This window comes from Suricata suricatta, chromosome 4 (genome assembly GCF_006229205.1).
Source record: "Suricata suricatta isolate VVHF042 chromosome 4, meerkat_22Aug2017_6uvM2_HiC, whole genome shotgun sequence".
NCBI lineage: Eukaryota > Metazoa > Chordata > Mammalia > Carnivora > Herpestidae > Suricata > Suricata suricatta.
The window spans coordinates 129442022-129461997 of NC_043703.1; the positions used below are offsets into that span (position 1 = coordinate 129442022).

The following is a 19976-nucleotide window of genomic DNA, read 5'->3' on the forward strand; positions in this document are numbered from 1 at the left end:
CCCTAAAAAGTCATTATTTTAAAGAAAAAATTATTTCCTTTAAAAATGTGACTATTTCTAGGGGTGCCTGGGTGGCTCAGTCAGTTAAGCATCCAAATCTTGGTTTTGGCTCAGAACATGATCTCACTGTTTTGTTGAGTTCGAGCTCCACATCAGGATCCGTCCTGACAGTGCAAAGCCTTCTTGGGATTCTCTGTCTCCCGCTCTCTCTGCCCTCCCTCACCCACTCCAACTCACACCGTCTCGGTCTTTCTCAAAATAAATAAATTTTTAAAAAATAATTTTAAAATGTGACTATTTCTGAAACACCAAACATCTAACAAGAATAGTTTGTCAAAGTCTTTCCTAAGTGACAGAGGGAAGAGAATTCTGTCCAAAGCCGGATATACTTTTTCCCAGTCTTCCCACTGAGTACACATAAAAACAACGGAAACAAATATTAAACAAACAAACAAAACCAACAACAACAATCCTGCAAAGTGGAGAGAAGGCAGACTGACGAGGGACTTCGGTTGCTACACCATGATGATGAATTTCCCGGGTTTCCTTCAGCTCTATATGTCTCAAGTTGGAAATGTTCACAGGCAAAGACCACCACGACCAACAAAACACACAAACAAAAACACAAAATCAAAAACAAAACTCCCAAGAAAAGCCTGTTCTCCAGAGTCAAAAGACCAAGAAAGCGGCAGCCCAGCAAGCAGAAGGCTTTTAGACCACAAATTGCTCTCCTCCAGGCAAACCATCCAGAAAAAACTATGGTCCCATCTCCAACCATGACAGCAAAGGTCAAATGTGGAGGCCAGACTTCCACCCTTACCAGGTTGAAGAGGTGTCACAACTATTCCACTGGGTGGTATCAGAAAGGGCCAAGTAGAAGGGCGCCTGGGTAACTCAGTAGGTTGAGCATCAGACTTTGGCTTAGGTCATGATCTTATGGTTCGTGGGTTCGAGCCCAGCATCGGGCTCTGTGATGACAGCTCAGAACCTAGAACCTGCCTTGGAATTCTGTGTCTCCCTCTCTCTCTGCCCTTCCCCTCTGTTTCTCTCTGTTTCCATAACAAATAAACATTAAAAATTTTTTAAAAAATGAAAGAAAGAGCCACGTAGAAAGCTGGGACCTTCATCCTCACTGGTTTGTGCAGAGCCTGGTCTTCCACTCCCACCTGGCAGTAATGAGGCATGCCTCCCAGTCCCCACTGGGGCCTAGTAGAGAGTCAGGGCTTGCACTGCTGCCCAGCGAGGCCACCCCTCCCCTTCTCCTACTGTAAGTGGGGGAAAGGTGGGAAACGGTTGGGAAGTAGTAAGGCACACCATCCCCTCCCCGACAGGAGGTGTCAGTAGAAACCTAACAGGCAGCCAGAACTCCCACCTCACCTCTGATCAGCAGTTACTCACACTCAGATGCCAACGGAGGCTGAATGGAGAACCTAGAATTCTACCCATGCCAGGCAATAAAGAAGCAGCCAGAGCAGCTGAGAGGAAAGCAGATATAACAAAAGAACAAAAGATAGAAACAAGAGCCAGAGTCTCATAATGTGAGAACCCAAACTTTTAGGTTTCAATAAAAAGTTAAATTTCAAACTCAATGAAATACCAATACCAAGATGACAGAACTGTCTGAAAAAGTTTTGTTGGTGGGGCAGGGCAGAGAGAGGGAGAGAGAGAATACTAAGCAGGTTCCATGTTCAGCAGAGCCCTACATGGGGCTCAATCCCATGATCATGAGATCACAACCTGAGCCAAAATCAAGAGTAGGACTCTCAACCAACTGAGCCATCCAGGAACTCCCGAAAAAGGTTTTAAAGAAAAAATAATAAAAATAATCCAATGAAGAAGTATGAACATGAAACACATGAAAAAATAGAAAACTCACCAAAGAAATATAAAGTCACAGCAAAGAAATCAAAGACACATATTTTAAAAATGCAAATTCTGAACTAAAAAAATACAGTAACCCAAATAAAAAACTCAATGTATGGGCTCAGTAACAGAAGGGAGAGGCAGAGGAAAAAAGTCAGCGAACTGGAAGACAGAAAATAGAAAATTATCCAATCTAAACAACAGAGAGAAAAGAAACTAAAAAAAAAAAAAAAAAAAAGAACAGAGATTATGGAACCTATAGGACTGTTACTAAAAATCTAACATTTATATTACCAGAGTCCTGGAAGGAGAGAAAAAAGAAGAGAGTAAGAATGAAATAGGACTTGATGAAATAGTGCTGAAAGTTTCCTAAACCTGACACAAAATATAAACCTACAAAATCAAACATCTGAGTGAACTTAACATAAGATGAACCCCCAAAAGTATCCCCACCAATATGTATCATAGTCAAAACTTCTGAGGAGTAAAAACAACAAAAAGAAAAAACATTCTGAAAGAAATGAGAGAAGGGGGAAAAACAACTTAAAAAGTGTATTTCACATCAGAAACCATGAAAGACAGAAGGAAATGGCACAATGTTTTGTAAGTGCTAAAAGAACTGTCAACTCAGAATTCTTCAGAAATGAAGAGGAAACCAAAATATTCTCAGATGAAGGAAAACTAAGAATTTGTTATCAGCAGACCTGCTCTTAAAAAAATAGCTAAAGGAGGGGCGCCTGGGAGGCTCATTTGGTTGAGTGTCTGACTTGGCTCAGGTCATGATCTCACAGTTTGTTAGTTCAAGCCCTGCATCAGGCTTGCTGCTTGCTGTCCGCTCAGAGCCAGCTTCCCATCTTTTGTTGCTCCCTCTCTCTCTGTCTCTCCCCCTGTCCACTCTCACACTCAAATATAAATAAAACATTTTTTTTAAAATTAAAAAATAATATCCAAAGGAAATTCCCTAAACAGAAAGAAAACAATAAAAGAAGGAAACTTGAATCATCAGAAGGAAGGAAAAAAACACAAAAAGAAAAAATATTTGTCAATACAACAATCCTTCATCCTCTTGAGTTTTCTAAATTATGCTTGATGGTTGAAGAAAAACTGTAACACTATCTGATATAGTTCTATAAATGAAGAAGAAATATTTAAGAGAATTAAGTTTTAAATGGGGAAGCAAAGGAATTTAAAAGGAGGTAGGAATTCTATAATTCCCTTGAACTGGTAAAACTTCAAAACCTAATATATCAATAATTACATTAAATGTAAATGATTTAAATATATTAAAAAACCAAGATTGATATGGTAGATTAAAAAACATTATCCAGCTATCTGCTGTTTATAAGAATTGATGGCCAATATAATGACATAGTCAAGTTGAACACAGAAAAGAGAAAAAGATGTATCATTAATGAAAAGAAAGCAGGATATCAGATAAAGTAGATTTCAAAGCAAAGAAAATGACCAAAGACAGAAAGAAACATTATATAATGATAAAAGACTCAATCTACCAAGAAGACATGGCTGTCTTAAATAAATATGTACTAAAGCAAAGAGCCGAAAATATAAAGCAAAAACTGGTAAAACTGAAAGGAGAAATAACAAATCAACAATTGTATTTGCATGGGGCGCCTGGGGGGCTCAGTCAGTTAAGCAGCCAGCTTCAGCTCAGGTCATGATCTCACGGTTCATGGGTTCGAGCTTCGCATTGGGCTCTGCGCTGACAGCTAGCTCAGAGCCTGTAGCCTGCTTCATGTTCTGTGTCTCCCTCTCTCTCTGACCCTCCCCTGCTCGTGCTGTCTCTCTCTGTCTCTCAAAAAAATAAATAAAAAACATTTAAAAACAACAAAAAACCCCCAACTGTATTTGTAGACTTCACCATTTCTCTCAAGAACTGATCAAATAACTAGGTAGAAAGTTAGCAAGGATACAGAAGAAACTGACGACATTGCCAATGAAAAGAACCTAGTCTACATTTATAGAACAACAGTCCACCCAACAACAGCAAAATCCACATTCTTTCCAAATGATGCTGGGATATAAACCAAGATAAACCATATCTTGGGCCATAAAGCAAATCTCAACAAACTTAAAAGATTTAAAATCATATTGTGCTCTCTGACCACAATAGAAATAATTAGAAATAATAGAAAGATAATAGGAAATTCTCCAAATACTTGCAAATAAAACTTCTAAATAATCTACAGATCAAAGAGGATGCCTCAAGGAAAATAAACAAATATATACTGAACTGAATGAAAAGGAAGATGCAACATATCAAAATTTATGGGACACAACACAGTGCTGAGGGGAAAATTTATTCAGTAATCTAAGCTCAGAACACAGAAAAGGAAGAGCAAAACAAAAAATATTATAAGAAATGAATATGAATAAAGAAAAGCAATTGAGAAAATTAGTGAAATGAAGAGCTGGTTATTTGAAAAGATCAGTAAAGTTGACAAATCTCAAGTAAGACAAAGAAAAAAAATTACTAATATCAGGAATGAAATAAGGAATATTACTACTGACTATATAGACATCAAAAGGATGATTATTAAATACTATGAACAACTCGACACATGAATTTGACAGCCTAGAGGAAATGGACTAATTTCACAAAAAACACAAACTACTATGACTCACCCAATATGAAACTGATAATTTGAAGAGCTCTTTAACTAATTAAGGACATTACATCCATAATCTAAAAAACTCCCTCCAAAACAAATTCCAGGCTCACACGGTTTCACTGGAAAATTACATCAAATGCTTAAAGAAGAATTAGCAACAATTCCACACACTATCTTTCAGAAACTAGAAGAGGACCACTACCAATATACAAAGCTCCTGTTATCCTGATATCAAAATTAGACAAATGCAGCACAGAAAAAAGTACAGATTAACATCCTTTGTGAATATAGGTGCAAAACTACCTTAATGCAATATCAGCAAATGGGATGCAACAATATATAGAAAGAATTATATACCAAGACCAAATGGAATTTGTTCCATGGATAGAAAGTTGATTCAATATATGAAAAATTAATGTCATCCACCATATTAACAGGCTAAAGAAGAAAAACAACATAATCATATCAATCATTAACAAAGTCCAACAGTCATTCAATGCCCATTCAAGATTTTTAAGAAAATAGAAGAGAACTTATTCAACTTGACAAAGAAAAGCTACAAAAAACCAATAGCTATCATTTCACTTTTTGGTGAAAAACTTCATTCTTTCCCTCTTAGATTAGAAACAAGGTAAGATGTCTGCTTTCTCTATTCTTAATCAACATAGTGCTGAAAGTTCTACCCAATACAGTGAAGCAGGAAAAAGAAATAAAAAGCATCAGGAAGGAAAGATCAGAAAGCAAGAAATAAAACAGTCGCATTTGCAGGTCTGATTTTCTACATATGAAATCCCACAGAATCTGCAAAAAGGTCCTTGAAACTAAAAACCAATTTCATCAGTGTCACAGGATACAAGATAAATATACAAAAGTTATTTTACTTCTATATACTAAGTAAGAACACATAGACATTAAAATGAAAAATACAGTATCTTTTACAATCACTCATAAATGATGAGATACTTAGGTATAAATCTAACAAAGCACATACAGAACCCATATCCTGAAAAGTATAAAGCACTGATAGGAGAAATGAGAGATCCAAAAAATGGAGATACATACTGTGTTCATGAATTGGAAATCTCAACAGGATAAAGATATTAGCTTGCCTCAAAGTGATATACAGATTGTGGTTTAATAAAAATATATATATCTGGTCTTTGTCCTCAGTTCCTGGCACAGATCTCCTAAAATGTAGAATTTCCAGGATGATAGGAATGTCTTTTGTTATTCATAAGGAGCACCTTAGGAACACTTTAGAGTTCATGCTAATGAGGTGACTTAGGGTGGGACCTTGTTCTGGTCTGCAGAACAAGGGATTAGATGGTTAGAATATTCTGTCTGGAGCTCAACCTCAGGGTAGGAGAGAGGGGCTAGAAATTGAGTTTAATCACTAATGGCAAACACAATCATGCTCATGAAATGAAACTCCATATAAAATTCCTAAGCAACAATGTTTAGGGAGCGTCTGAGTTAGTGAACACTCTATGTTCTGGGAGGGGGGTACACCCAGAGAAGGTACTGAAGGTTTGAACCTCTTCCCCTCGACCTTGCCCTATGTGTCTTTTCCATTTGTTTTTTCCTGAGTTGTATATTTATAATAAAGCTGTAATCATAGGAAGAGTGCTTTCCTGGGTCATTCTAGTGAACTGTGAAACCTGAAGGGAAAAGAATGGCATGGGAAGCACTGAATTTATAGTCAGGGGGCAGAAATGTGGGTAGCCCAGACATTTCATTAGAGTTGGTGTCTGCATTGGGGGGTGGTCTCATGAGATTGAGCCCTTAACCTGTGAGGTCTACACTAACTCCAGGCAGTTAGTGTCGGAGTTTAATTGAATTGTAAGACACCAAGTTGATGTCAAGAATTGGAGAATTTGTTGTTGAAACCACATATTTGATGTCAGTTTTAAAAAGCATATACTCCCAGAAAAGATTTTTTGTAGATAAAACTAATATATTTCTAAAATTTGTGTGGAAAGACAAGGGATCTAGAATAACTAAAACAATTTTGATAAAGAAGAGTAAAATGGGAGGAATCAGTCTCTCCAATTTCAAAATTTATTACATAGCTACAATAACCAAACTGGATAGAATTGGCAGAGATATAGACACACAGATCAGTGGAACAGAAGAGAACTGGAAATAGATTCATACAAATATACCTAACTGGTTTTTGGCAAAGGTCAAAAGCAATTCAATGGAGGAAATATAGCTTTTTAAACAAATGATGTTGGAGCAAGTAGATATGTATAGGCAAAAAAAAATTGACCTTGACCTAAGTCTTATACTTTATTCAAAAATTAACTAAAATGGGTCACAGATTTAAATGTAAAACATAAACCTTTAAAACTTTTAGAAAAAAGGAGGGGTGCCTGCATGTTTCTGTTGGTTGAGTATCTGACTTCCGACTTCAGCTCAGGTCATGATCTCATGGTTCCTGGGTTCGAGTCCCACATCCGGCTCTGTGCTTATAGCTAGCTCAGAGCCTGGAGCCTGTATCCCTCTCTCTCTGACCCTCCTGTGCTCACGCTTTCTCTCTCTCTCAAAAAATAAATAAACCATTTAAAAAATGTTAAAACTTTTAGAAAAGGGAGAAAAATTTCAAGATCTAGAGCTAGGCAAAGAGTCTTACACTTGACACCAAGAGTATAATTCATCTTAAAAAATCTGATAAGCTGAATTTCATCAAAATTAAAAATGTCCACTCTGCAAAAGACAGTATTAAGAGGACTAGGATAAATTATTTACAAACCACATATTTGACAAAGCACTAGTATCTAGATTATTAACCCTCAAAAACTCAATAAGAAACAACCCAATTAGAAAATGGGCAAAGACATAAAAAAATGTTTTACCAAAGAGCATATATGGATGACAGATAGGTTCATGAAAAAGTGTTCAACGTCGTAAATCATTAGGGAAACACAAATTAAGACCACAATATGGTATCACTTCACATGGGTCAGAATGGCTAAAATTAAAAAACAGCGACATCACCAAAGGCTTTGGCGCATGTGCAATCTCCAGGGCCCATCAAAGGTGAGAGGGAGGCAGAACACACATCAGTGATGTCATGAGAGGAGGACCCAGCCCACGCTTGCCAGCTTTGAGGATGGAGCAAGGCCTGTGAGGGGCCTCTAGCAGCGAGAAAAAGCAAGGAAACAGACTCTATAGACTCCAGAAAGGAAGGAAGCCCTGATGCCACCCAGGAAGATCCACATCAGGCTTCTTTCTGACTTACTGAAATGTAACATAATATAGTATTTTGTTGTTTTGAGTAACTAAGTTGGTGGTAATTTGTCATAGCAGCAAATGGAAAATGAACACAGTATGAATCCATTTGTATAGCATTTTTGAAATGACAAAATTACAAAATGGAAACCAATTAGTGATTGCCAAGGGGTTGGGGAGGTAAGAGGGCAGAGGGATATGGGTAGGCTCTAACCGGGCACCACGAGGAGTCCTGAGTTGGTGGAGTACACCATGTCAACACCTTGTGACCTTATACGACAGTTTTCTAAGACGTTGCTCTTTGGGGGAAACTGGGCAATGGGCACATGGGGGCTCAGGAAGAAATGAAGGGACTCCCGGTGCCACCCACCCTCACCTCACCAGCCGCATTCAGGGCTCAGCTCCTGAGTCCCTGCCTGTGGTTGTTTCTGAGGCCTGGGCAGAACAGGGCTCCAGTGTGCCAGGGGTGAGGCCAGGGATGGCGCGCTGGGTGGTGAGCCCGGAGGGCCCATGGGTGATGCCGAGGTGGTCTCAGCCTGCTTTGCAACCTGACTACTACCAGCCCTGAGCAGCATTACCAGACTATCCAGAGTATTCTCCAGATATTGGAGAAACGCCTCAGTCAAGATCTTCCATGGCAATAACACGCCTAGAAGATGTGCAGAAAGAAGGCTTTTCTCTACTGCAATAATCTGGCAGTATGTGAGGAGACTGAAATTGCATCTACCCCACAACTCATCATTTCCACCCCTAAAGACTCACACATGTCCACAATGAGACACCCGCACAAGTTCCTGGCTAACTTAACTCGGGTAGTGGTTTTGATACATATTTGCTAAAATTCATCAAACGTGACACTTAAACTCTGTGCGTTTTTACTACAGGGAATTAAACCTCTATAAACAAAGATTAAAAACAGGCATAGTCATGGCAACACTGCTTGTAACAGAAAAAAAAATAACAAACTCTAAATGCCCAATAAAGGGAGGCTGTATAAATAAACTATGGTATATCCATATAGTTGCCTATGAAGGTAAATAGACTAGGGCAACATTGTTCAACCCAGAGGAGACCAGCAAACAACACAAAGTGAGAACACAAGCTGAAAGAAAGCACATAAGTAAATATGTTGCTCTTTCTCATAGCTTGGTGTGGCCAGGAAAAGCCAAGTTGAAGTCCACGGCTTGGGGCTTGGCATAAAGCCATCATCTTCCTATGGCCTGAAAAGGGCAGACTTCGGCTAGTATGACACTGGTTGTATTTTGTCCTTCCTGATTCTTTCCACTTGGCATGCAAATGGAATGCCCAGAGGCACCATCCATGTGGAGACAATGAGTTTGAAAACCAGACACTAAAGATGGCAGAATAAAGAGCCAAGAAGAGCCAGGTGCCTGACCACACCGTGGAGCCTCTGTCACAACCCCAGCCTGGCCACCCTCAGACTGTTGGTGACAGGAGAGAAACACCTTCCTTTTGGTTGAGCCACTGAAGAGAGGTTTTCTGTTACCCGCAACCAAAAGTGGACTCTACCTGATGTGGCGTCAAACACCACTGTACAGTGTTATGAATAAAATTAAGTGTTGTCAAAGGGTAAAGAGGTGCAAGGGAATTACAGTACCCAGTGTGGGGGAGTGGTTCTCTCTGGGGGAGGGGAGGAGACTGGACTGAGGAGCAATGGGGGAAGGATTTCAATGGGGGGAAGGTGTGAGGCTCCCCAATCCTCCTCGAGAATCAGATGTGCTGTATTGGTGGAGTGTAACAAGAGATGTGCACAGAACTGCTCGGCCTTCTGCTGGATAGGGTTGTACCCTAAAGACTGAGTCCATAGGTCCTAGGTAGGGTCCGAGCTTCCGTATTTTGAAAAAGTTTCCTAGTTGACTTTCTCCTTACCCTCCCGGCCAAAATGCCTGGGAACTACAATTCACATTATAAAATACTTTATACTTTAATTTCCAAATAGAAATGATATCATGATTATTAACTTTGTTTATGTTTATTTATTATTGAGACAGAGAGAAACAAAGCATGAGTAGAGGAGAGGCAGGGAGAGAGGGAGACACAGAATCCGAAAGAGGCTCCAGACTCTGAGCTGTCAGTACAGAGCCTGACACAGGGCTCAAACCCACGAACCGTGAGATCATGAATTGAGCCAAAGTCAGATGCTCAACCGACAGCCACCCAGGCATCCCAACATCATGATATTAAATGAACAGAATTTTTAAAATGATATATAGCTCCCCCTGGGCCCTAGGAATTCTGCTGTGCACCCTGGGGAGATATGTTCTACTCTGCGGAGCGCAGAAATTTCAACTCCATAATTATCGCCATTCCTTTAAGACCCTAAGAGGCGACGCTCCCTGCAGACTTGACAGTGAGAAGCCATAATCCTTTTGGACAGCTCCAGTAGTCTCAGAAATATACATCTATGATTCCAAAGTATTCTATCAACCCAGATAGAACTGGAGGGGGAGCTGCGTGGGGGCACAGACATCTCAGGAGGCAGGGAATGGCATCGGCCCACAGTAAAGAACCCACTGCCATGACTCATTTTTACGAAATACTCTCTCTGTATTGCCTCTGGCCCCATTTCTGTGCTGGGGCCTGAGGACACTCACAGCTAGAATCTGGTGCAGGGCTGAAGGTTCACACTCATGCTAAGCCCTGTGTCTGGAACCACAGTGAGAAAGTGCCCCACCTCACCTCTGCCCTTCAGATGGAATTTGTTTTCTGCCCAGAGGGAGCCCCAGAATCCCTTATCTGCCCTTCCATTTAATTGTTGGGGATTTGGAGTGTCAGAAAAGGTGGAGCACCACGGCCCAAGTGTCCCTGCAACTTAATACCAACAAGGGAATGAGAATTTACACCACTGGACTCCCAAAGCGGTTGTTTTTAAATGATGCTTTAGATGTAATGCTAAATCTAATGAACTTCCCTTTTGCTTTGCTCCAAAACTTTCAAAGAACATTGTTTCCATCAACAAATCTGGAAATCATGAGATAGAACTTTAAAAAAGGCTTAAAAGCGGGTTTCACTTCCTGTGTGGAGGCAGCCTGCCCAGCAAAAACAAGCAGCACTAGGGAGTCCATGAATAATTTATCACCTCCCTGTGCATTCACTAAGTAGTGCCAGGCCAGAAAACAACTTGCAGCAAGTTTGAGTCCATGGTCTAATATTCTCCACCAAGACAGCTTGTTCTGACTTGTAAATTAAAAAAGAAAAAAAAAAGGTCATTTTCAAAACCCATAATGAGGCCATTCTACTCTTAGTAGCTTTAATACGCCCTGAAGCTTAAAATAGCAAAACAATCACTTCTCCAAGATAAACAAGGCTTTCCTTTGTGCGCCTAATGAGAGGCAAGACCACAGCTAAGGCACATTCTAGGTTGTTTGCTGTCCGAATTCGGAGGTAACTGGAGCTCCCCCACCCCTCCAGAAACAGCGGATTACACAAAAAGAGATCTGTCCCAAAGCGTTTGCTTGATTGTCAAATGCCAACCTGAGACCCGGAGTGAGCTAGGACAGCGCACTAATGGGGTAATGATCAGATCTGGCTGGGGCCTTGGATTACTCAGCAGACGCCAGACAGCACCTTTGAAGGAACCGACAGAGAAGGGTCCAGAAGACACCATTAATGACTGGGTACAAGGAGACACACAGGAGCACAAAATCTGCTGCCACAAAACCCTCTACATGGAGATATGTAATGCAGTGGGTTTTCTCCAAGCATAAGCCTCTCGAACATTCTTAGTGTTGGGTGTAAAACTTCTCCTGTATGATCTAGATTCAAACCTAAAGTCAACATCTGTTCCCTCTCGTTTTCTTTCTCCCCTCCTGCTCCTTCCCCACCACCCCCAAGACTCATGGAAAATCCATTTTGCCATTAAGTAAAATGATTAAGTGTAGGTTTCTCTATGAGATGTGTAAGACAGAATCCCCCTGGGGCGCCTGGGTGGCTCCGTCGGTTAAGTGGCCGATCCATCAGGTCATGATCTCACATTTGGTGAGTTCGAGCCACATATCTGGCTCTATGCTGTCCGCACAGAATCTGCTTCAGATTCTCTGTTCCTCTCTGTCTCTCAAAAGGAAATAAACATTTTTTTAAAAATCACCCTTTCTTCATTTATCACTTTAAAACACCAGGAAGGGGGCGCCTGAGTGGCTCAGTGAGTTGAGCATCTGACTTCGGCTCAGGTCAGGATCTCACAGTTTGTGGGTTCAAGCCCCACATTGGGCTCTGTGCTGACATCTAGCTCAGAGGCTGGAGCCTGCTTCAGATTCTGTACCGCCTTCTCTCTCTGACCCTCCCCTGCTTGTGCTGTCTCTGTCTCTCAAAAATAAATTAAAAAAAAAACATAAATAAATAAAACACCAGGAAGTGGCTGGTGCCTGGATGGATCAATTGGTTAAACGTCTGACTTCAGCTCAGGTCATGAATCGAGGTTCATGGATTTGAGCTCTGTGCTGGGCTCCGTGCTGGCAGCTCAGACCCTGGAGCCCGCTTCAGATTCTGTGTCTCCCTCTCTCTATCCTCCCCTGCGTGAATAAATAAACATTAAAAAAAAAAGCACACACACCAGGAACTGCGGTGAGGTCATAGGTCATGCCTGCTGGATCCTGCAGACTGGCAGAGGACCAGAAAATGTAAATGGCAATGTTGCCAAGAAGAGAGGGCTGCCCAGCTGCTCCAAGTGCTGCTGCGGCCGAGTTGAGAGGTCTCACAAAACTGGGGAAGGCCTGGGCCTTGCTGCAGCTAAGAATCTTGTACATAGGGCACGTGGGTGGCTCAGTCGGTTGAGCCTCTGACCGACTCAGGTCATGATCTCACAGCCCCGCGTCAGGCTCTGTGCGGACAGCTCAGTTAAATCTAAGAAACTAAGCCTCAGGTTGTATCCATGCTGTATCAACTGGGAAACCTAGTTTTTGATGATAAAAGGGGAAAGGATTAGCTGGAAGTTTACATTCAAAAACAACAAAACTAAAACAAATGCAAAACCAAAAACAAACAACACCCACCTGGGAGCTGAGTTTTGTAGGAAAAGTTGAGCAGAAATTGGACTTCATTTTTATACCTTCCTGAGAGGCACATGACAGGAAGCTATTCCTGGCCTATGTTAAGTCTGAACTCCACAAGTGAAGGTAAGGGGAGGTGGAGAGGCAGGAAGGGGGTGGCAGCAGGCAGGCTCTGCATCAGGCGACAAATGACAAGGGTGGGTTCTGCTGGCAGGACTACTGGGGACAAAGCCCCTAAAGAGGGGTCGCGGGGAGCTGGCCGTTCTAGGGCTCTAAGATGACATGCACAGCCCCTGCACAAAAGTGCTCTGAACGGTGGATAGTGAGTGGTCCACAGCTCTATTCTTGTACTTCGGGTTGTAATTTGGGAAACACTTCAGTAAGAAAACAAAAACCTTGCCCCCAACGCCTTTTGTCTAGGAAAAAACATTCTCCAGAGTCTGAGTTCAAAATAATGGAGGGGAGGGGCATCTGGGTGGATCAGTCAAGGTCAAGATCTCATGGTGGCCATCAACAGATTAATAGATAATCAAATTGCAGTATGTCATATAATAAATCACTACTCCAGAGCACCTGGGTGGCTCAGTCGGTTGAGCATCTGACTTCAGCTCAGGACATGATCTCGTGGTTTGTGAGTTTGAGCCCCACATCGGGCTCTGTGCTAACAGCTCAGAGTCTGGAGCCTGCTTCGGATTCTGTGTCTCCCTCTCTCTCGGCCCTTCACCCACTCCTGTTCTGTCTCTCTGTCTCTCAAAAACGAATAAATGTTAAAAAAAAAATTTTTTTTTTAAAGAATGGAGAGGAACCATCGGCAGGGATCACGAACATTTTTGGAGCATTTCCCATGTCCCCTTAGCTCATTTCATCCTGCCGTCAGTTCTGCGAATCCCAAAGTGGAAACGGAGGTCCTGACAGTTACCCACAGCCCCCAGGGCTCCACAGAGGCTGGGTAGGTGGGACATGAGGTCCAGCTTGCTGCCTACCCAGCACCCCCTTGCTAACATTTTCATATCAGTACCAAGAAGCTCAGGGGGTGAACCTGCATTTTTCAGTTTTTATAATCATTAACCTCCTGCTGAGATGCATACCAACCCAGAGCCAAGTGCTTAGAGTTAGGATTAAACTAGTGACAATGGGCCAAAGTCAAGTACTCAGGATCACAGCTAACTGGACATCAGGCAAGCTGCCTCCAGCAAGGAGCTGCTAACACTGTGTTCTTAAACTGAAAAATCCATTTCGGCCTTTTTTTCTTCTCTAGTTGAAATAGTAAAGAGAATATAAAATGTGAATAGTGCTGTATTGGGTTAATATCACCCAAAAATTTATCTTTCAATGTCCTAAGTTTCCTAGTAATGAAATCATTCTTTGCCATCACAGCAAAATATTAGGCTGTTTTCTATCAACCAAGCCCCAAGCACAAGGGTATGAGAGCCACAGCAATTCTGTTTCTGGGTGAGCCAGCAGACAGGCAGAAGGGGGAGGAGCTCATGGTGAGACCCACAGGGACCTGGTTCTCAGATACCATCCACACGTACTCACCGAGCACCTGAAATGGGTGTAGTGTGCCATCTCACCATCAGGTAGGGAATAGTGTTGTCAGGAAGTTAAATTAATTGAGTGAGTGAGTGTGTGTGTGTGTGTGTGTGTGTGTGTGTGTGTGTGACTCTGGCTGGGGTGGGAGTGAGGAAAAGCCTCTTCAAGAGGGACATCTGAACTGAAACCCAAACCGTAAGAAGGAGCCAGCATAGAGAGATCTTGGGGAAAAGATTCCAGCCAGAGGGAACAGCCAATGCAAAACTGCTAGACAGAAGCTTGTAGCTGGAGCAGAGAGGACATTAGAACTAGAAATGAGGCAGGGGGAGTTGGGCGGGGGCGCTCCTCGCAACCTTGCAAACCCTGGTAAGGAATGGGAAGCCACTGAAGGATGTTAAACTGTGTTAAACACAGTCCAGTTCACCTTCAAAAGCTCATTCTGGCTATTAGGTAGGAAGCAGCAGTTACACATGTGTCCATTTGTTGGGGCGGGGAGGGTGGGGACCTTCATCCACTTTTCTATTTTTCCTCTTCTATGCTCTCCCTGGCCCTCTAGAGAGCCACCCCTTGCCTGGTTTCACTGCTCACTGGCTCCCTCATGAGAGACTGAGGAGAAAGGAAAGACTGGAAAGCCTGATGCCCCTGGTTCAGCAGTTTCAGTTCTGTGTCTGTGTGTGGTTGATTCTTGGTGGGATGGTGTGAATGTGTGTGCTTGGGGGCGGGGGAGTGGTCCTGGGTTAGAGGGCTGGGTAAACTTTATTTGTCCATTCTCCTCCACTGTATACACACACATCCCTCACCTTGTCCCTCTCTCTCCCTCTCTAAAATCTTATAACTGGACAGAGTCTTAATTTCCCTCTTCCCATAGCATTTTTACTTCTGTTCTAATTCTGTCAGTGAGAATTCCATCCCTTAAGCCGTTGCAAAGTGATATACAACACTGTCAGACATCTCACAGGTAAATTCAAGGTTAAAAGCAAAAGGCAGAAGAAAAACTGGAAAAATTTTTCATTCTTCCTGCTAGGTGGGTTTTAGCAACCATCTTAGGATTATCTGACTAAAGCTGACTGTCTGCTACAAGAGTTTGGTGATTGACATTTTTTTAAAAATTAGAGAAACGGTTCATTTTTAAATACCTTACAAACACCAAAACTACCGTTTCTGTTACTTTTCCCATAATTGTCACCACATTCACTACCTCCAAGACTATGTATGGCCAGTCCTCACCAGTAGCAAAACAGAACAGATCTGCAGCAGACTGGGACCTGGCAGAAATGCTAGGGAATTCTAATGGTTTTGGTGGGAATAGAGAACGGAATTGTTTCAGTTCTTTGATTGGTTTTGGCTTTTGATGTTTGCTTCAAATTGCTATGTGGCTCCAAATTATAAATTGCATATGTAATTTAATATATAAAACAAGAGCGCTCGCTGCTTAAAATTTTAGTTGAGTAACTGACCTTTCAAAGGAAAACCTCAAAGGAAAATATTTTAAGTAAATTGCCTAGCTCTCATTGAACTTTCCAGGTATTCTTTAAAAAAATTTCTTTGTAATTAGGTAAGAGCCATGTTCATGGTCAAAAGAGACAAAAACCACATGCTGAACTGAAATAGAAAACTTTTAGCTTAAGGAAAAAGGCCAGGGATGTGGCATCCCCCACCATTTCTTCTTTCTGAAAGCCTGGTTACCTTCTCCTAGCTTCCTCAAGAAATCCCATCAGCGATCAAACTTACTCTCCAAACAAACTGTTGATGCAGAATGGAACCTGCCCTACTTGGCATCTACTTCTCAATCACTATCTTATACTGGAATCTGACAAACTTGGGGACAAACTCAGACGCTGTCCAAGCACATTAGATTCTGTTCAGCAATAATAGGGGTTAAAAGAATGCTTCGCCTTTGTCCAGGGCCCCCACACTCACAGGGTGTCCCTGCAAAAGGGTGCTAACACTGCCCATAAGGGCCCAGTGGGAGCAGCCTGGACGGCAGTCCCTCCCGGGCGGACTCCTGTCCTGGGTCGACCGCAACACCAAGAATGGGACCCCAACTCCCCATGCTGCCTGTCTCCCGGCACCGGTCCCTCGGGAGACGGGGCCCGCGGCTCCCAGGACTACTCATGGAGGCAGGGTGCAATCACGCAGCGCCGTTAGGGCAAAGTTTTCAGCGCGTTCCCGACCCGATCTGCGACCAACGTTCCCGTGGGCTGAAAACTTGGCGACCTGCAGCGGGCCGGGCCGAGCTCCATCCATTCCCGCCTCTCTAGTAGAGGGGAGCCCTTGGCGCCCACCCCTAGCCGGCTCCACCGGGACGCGCACCCACGACCCAACCTTGACGCTCTGTCAGAGGGTTGGCGACGACCCCTGCGCTCCACTCCCTGGCACCGCTGGGGCGTGGGAAGGTGTTTGCAAACTAGCTCCGCAGCCGTGCGCGCCCCCGTCGGCGCGCCCCCTTCCCCGAGCTCGGGCCGCGAGCCCCCGGCCCCCGGCGCTAGGCTCCGGGCCCCGCGCACTCACCTCTGCTCCAGAGCGCGGGGAGGAAGAACCACCGCAGCAGCGGTAGCGCGGCCCACCCCATCCCGGGGCAGCGCGTCTGGAAATCCTCTCCTGATCCACGGACAGATGGACGTCTCCAACCTGCCCAGTCCCCGCTCGAGCACGCCAGCGAAGCAGCCCAGTCCCGGCCGCAGGGCAGCTAGCGCCAAAGTGGCGGGGCCGAGCCGCGGGCAGGAGGTGCCTAGGGCTGGAAGGGGCGGGCCGGGCACCGAGTCCGAGAGGACCCGAGCCAGTTCGGGTGGGGAGGGGGCGGGAAGGAGGGCGGAGAGGCGGGCCGCCGAGGGGAAGGAAGGGGACCGGGCTGGACAGTCCGGGAGCGGAGGGGCGGGCCATGGGCCGAGAATGGGCGGCCCGGGATGGGGGCGGGGGTGGAGAGAAAGGGAGGGGACTGCAAGAGAAGGGAGGGAGTTGGAAACCAGTAGAGGCGACGGGCAACTGGAGGTGTGGAGGAGAGGGGAGCCCTGGCCTCCGGGCGGGCCCAGAATCCAACACGTGTGGGTGGGAGGGAGACTGAGACGTGGAAAAAGTTGGAGAGGCGTGGAGGGCTCCCGAGGCAGCAGCCAGACCCAAGACCAGGGTACTGCACCTTGGAGCCCGCGGCGATCCCGCAATCCAGACGTGCAGGATTCAGAAAACCCTGGCAGCAGCGCTCCCAGAGGCCAAGGCCATCGTGGCACCGCTCCCTACTGAGCGCCCCATAGGTACCTCGCCAAAGGTGTGAGATCAGCCCTGGCGGCGGGGAGCGCACTGCCTCCTGGGGAGCGGATCCTGGGGATGAATTGTTTGCTGAGCCCCCATGACAAGTCAGAGAGGTGATGCTCAGGGAGGGAGGTGACCATCGACGGAAACCGTGCGGAGCAGGAGTGGAAAGGCAGCTCCATAGCTATGAAGTATGGAGGGGCCCAGAGGGCCGCAGCAGGGAAAGTTAATCACAAAAGAAATTGAAGCCACTTTTACTAATAATTACAACAGTGACTTATACTGACATTTGTTCTTAAAAGAAACATTTTTGGGGGGTTAATTGATTTTAATGTGATCCTTTTTGACCACATGAGCCAGATCGTTGTTGTTTCTCTACTCAGAACTCTCAAAACTCTCCAATATTTCCTGCTTTCTTGCTACAGAAGACCAAAGGCCTACTGGGTACTATGGGACCTGGTCCCCTATCCTCTCTGACCTCATGTCCTTACTCCTCTTCCATTTATGCTTATTTCCTGTCAGATAGTCCCTGACCCTGAAGCTGGCTGGCCTCTTTGGGTAGATTTGGCTGTACAGAGAGAATTAATCCAAATGGAATGGATTTAGACAGGTTATGACTTATACTGACAGCAAAAGCAAGGTCAGCACGGGGCCAGCTCCTTGCATCCCCAGCCCCATGGGAGAACATCAAACCAGAGTGAGCAGTGGGCCACTCGCTGAGCAGCCAACTCTAAACTACCACCAGGCCAGTCTTATGGGCTTACGCTGGAGCCTGCAGTTGTATCCTTCAGGGGAGGAGGAAGCATGGAGGCAGGAGATTGGAAAGTCCTGTGCTCAACTAAAGCTATGGAGAAGGAAGAAGAACAGCTTGCTGCAGTCTCCCGCAAGATGGGGATATGTGGCTGCCTTCCAACAGCTGCTCATCAGGCTTCCCCCTCTTGTTCCAGGAGGAACCATACGCGGTCTGTCAAGACTTGGGTAAGACTACAGTCAAGCCTGCCGACATGCCTATGTGGAGATGTGTGAGGTGGCAGGACATCTCAGTGGGGCTGTTCTACAATTGTCTTGCTGTGGCTCACGTACTCTAGACACTCTGCCACCCTGGGGTGACACCGACTGTTCCCTCTGTCCAGGATGCTCTTCTCCCAGACTCACACCCTGCTGGTTAACTCTACTCCTTTAAGTTTGCTCAAATCTCTCTTTGTCTACCTTGCATAAAACTGTTCCAGTTATCTATTTCCATGTGACTTACGACCCCAAACACAGTGGGGATAAAACAAGAGCCATTGTATTAGAGTCATGGATTCTGTGGGTCAGAGATTTGGACCAGGTGCAAGGGAGATAGTTTGTCTTTGCTTTCCCATTTGATCTTAGGCTCAAATGGTTGAGGATTAGAATCATCTAGAACAGGGGTCAGCAAACTACAGCCTCCCAGCCCATCATCTGTTTTTGCAAATAAATGTTATTGGAATACAATCATTTGTATGTCTGTTATCTATGGCTGCTTTTGTGCTGGGCTGAGTGGTTGTGACAGCGATCATAAAGCCCTTTAAGAAAAAAGTTGGCCAACCCCTGATGTAAAGGCTTGTGCCCTCACATAGCTGGCACTTGTCCTGGGATGACCTGAAGACTAGGGCTGCAGACGAGAGCACTTAATGAGGCTTCTCCATGGTGACCTCTGCACTGAGGAAGTCTTGCATGGTGACGTGGGCCGGCAAGAGCAGGCATTCTCTCTAGTGAACAAGGTAGATGCTGGATGGCGTTTTCTAACCTAGCCTTGGAGGTCACCTAGCTCCACGTCGCCAGACTCTCTCTGTGGAAGCAGTCACAACCCCACTCCCATAGGCCTGCCCCCCAACTCTTAATCATGGAAGTATCAAAGAACTTGCAGCTACGTTTTAAAACTTCCACAAATAGGAAACCTTGGTGAAAATGAAACTATCATATTAGTTTCATACATGCCATGCACCTAAATGACATTGAAATTTAATGTCTACTTCATGGGATCAAGATATGTGAAAAGAAATGTGAGCCAAAAAGAAAAAAAAATCAGACCCCCATATGAAACAATGATTTCCAAGCTTATGGGACCTCTGCACCAAAAGGCTACATGTGTGCAGCTTTAACAGAGCCGCACCGCCCTGGAACCCGTACCTGGATGCCCGCTATGTATTGTGCATTTACTAAGACTCAGTGTGTTACAGCGAGGAGCTCTTGCTGTTTATTACCTAAGAAAAAGAAGGAATGTCAAAGGCCTGCAGTAGTATTCATTCAGGGGTTGGCGAAAACTACCCCCAGTGATTCAATATAGAAGGGCTGTGCCCCAAATCTACTGGCATTGTGATCACAATCTGTGAACTGATCATGTTCAACATAACAATGAGAAGATTGAGGGGTGCCTGGGTGGCTCAGTCGGTTAAGCACCTGGCTTCGGCTCAGGCCATGATCTCACGGTTTGTGG

General features: G+C 44.4%; 1 protein-coding gene across 2 annotated transcripts in view; it reads right to left on the minus strand.

The window, feature by feature from the left end:
* Nucleotides 1–16977, minus strand: part of MERTK (MER proto-oncogene, tyrosine kinase) — a 102948-nt gene extending 85971 nt beyond the window's left edge. For both annotated transcript variants that reach the window (XR_003907949.1, XM_029937816.1), the window contains exon 1: nt 16778–16977. Coding sequence is in view for 1 of the 2 variants with exons in the window: in XM_029937816.1 (XP_029793676.1) it covers nt 16778–16838 (61 nt within the window). In the remaining variant the exon portion in view is untranslated. The remainder of the gene's footprint in view (nt 1–16777) is intronic.
* Between the last annotated feature and the right edge of the window lie 2999 nt (nt 16978–19976).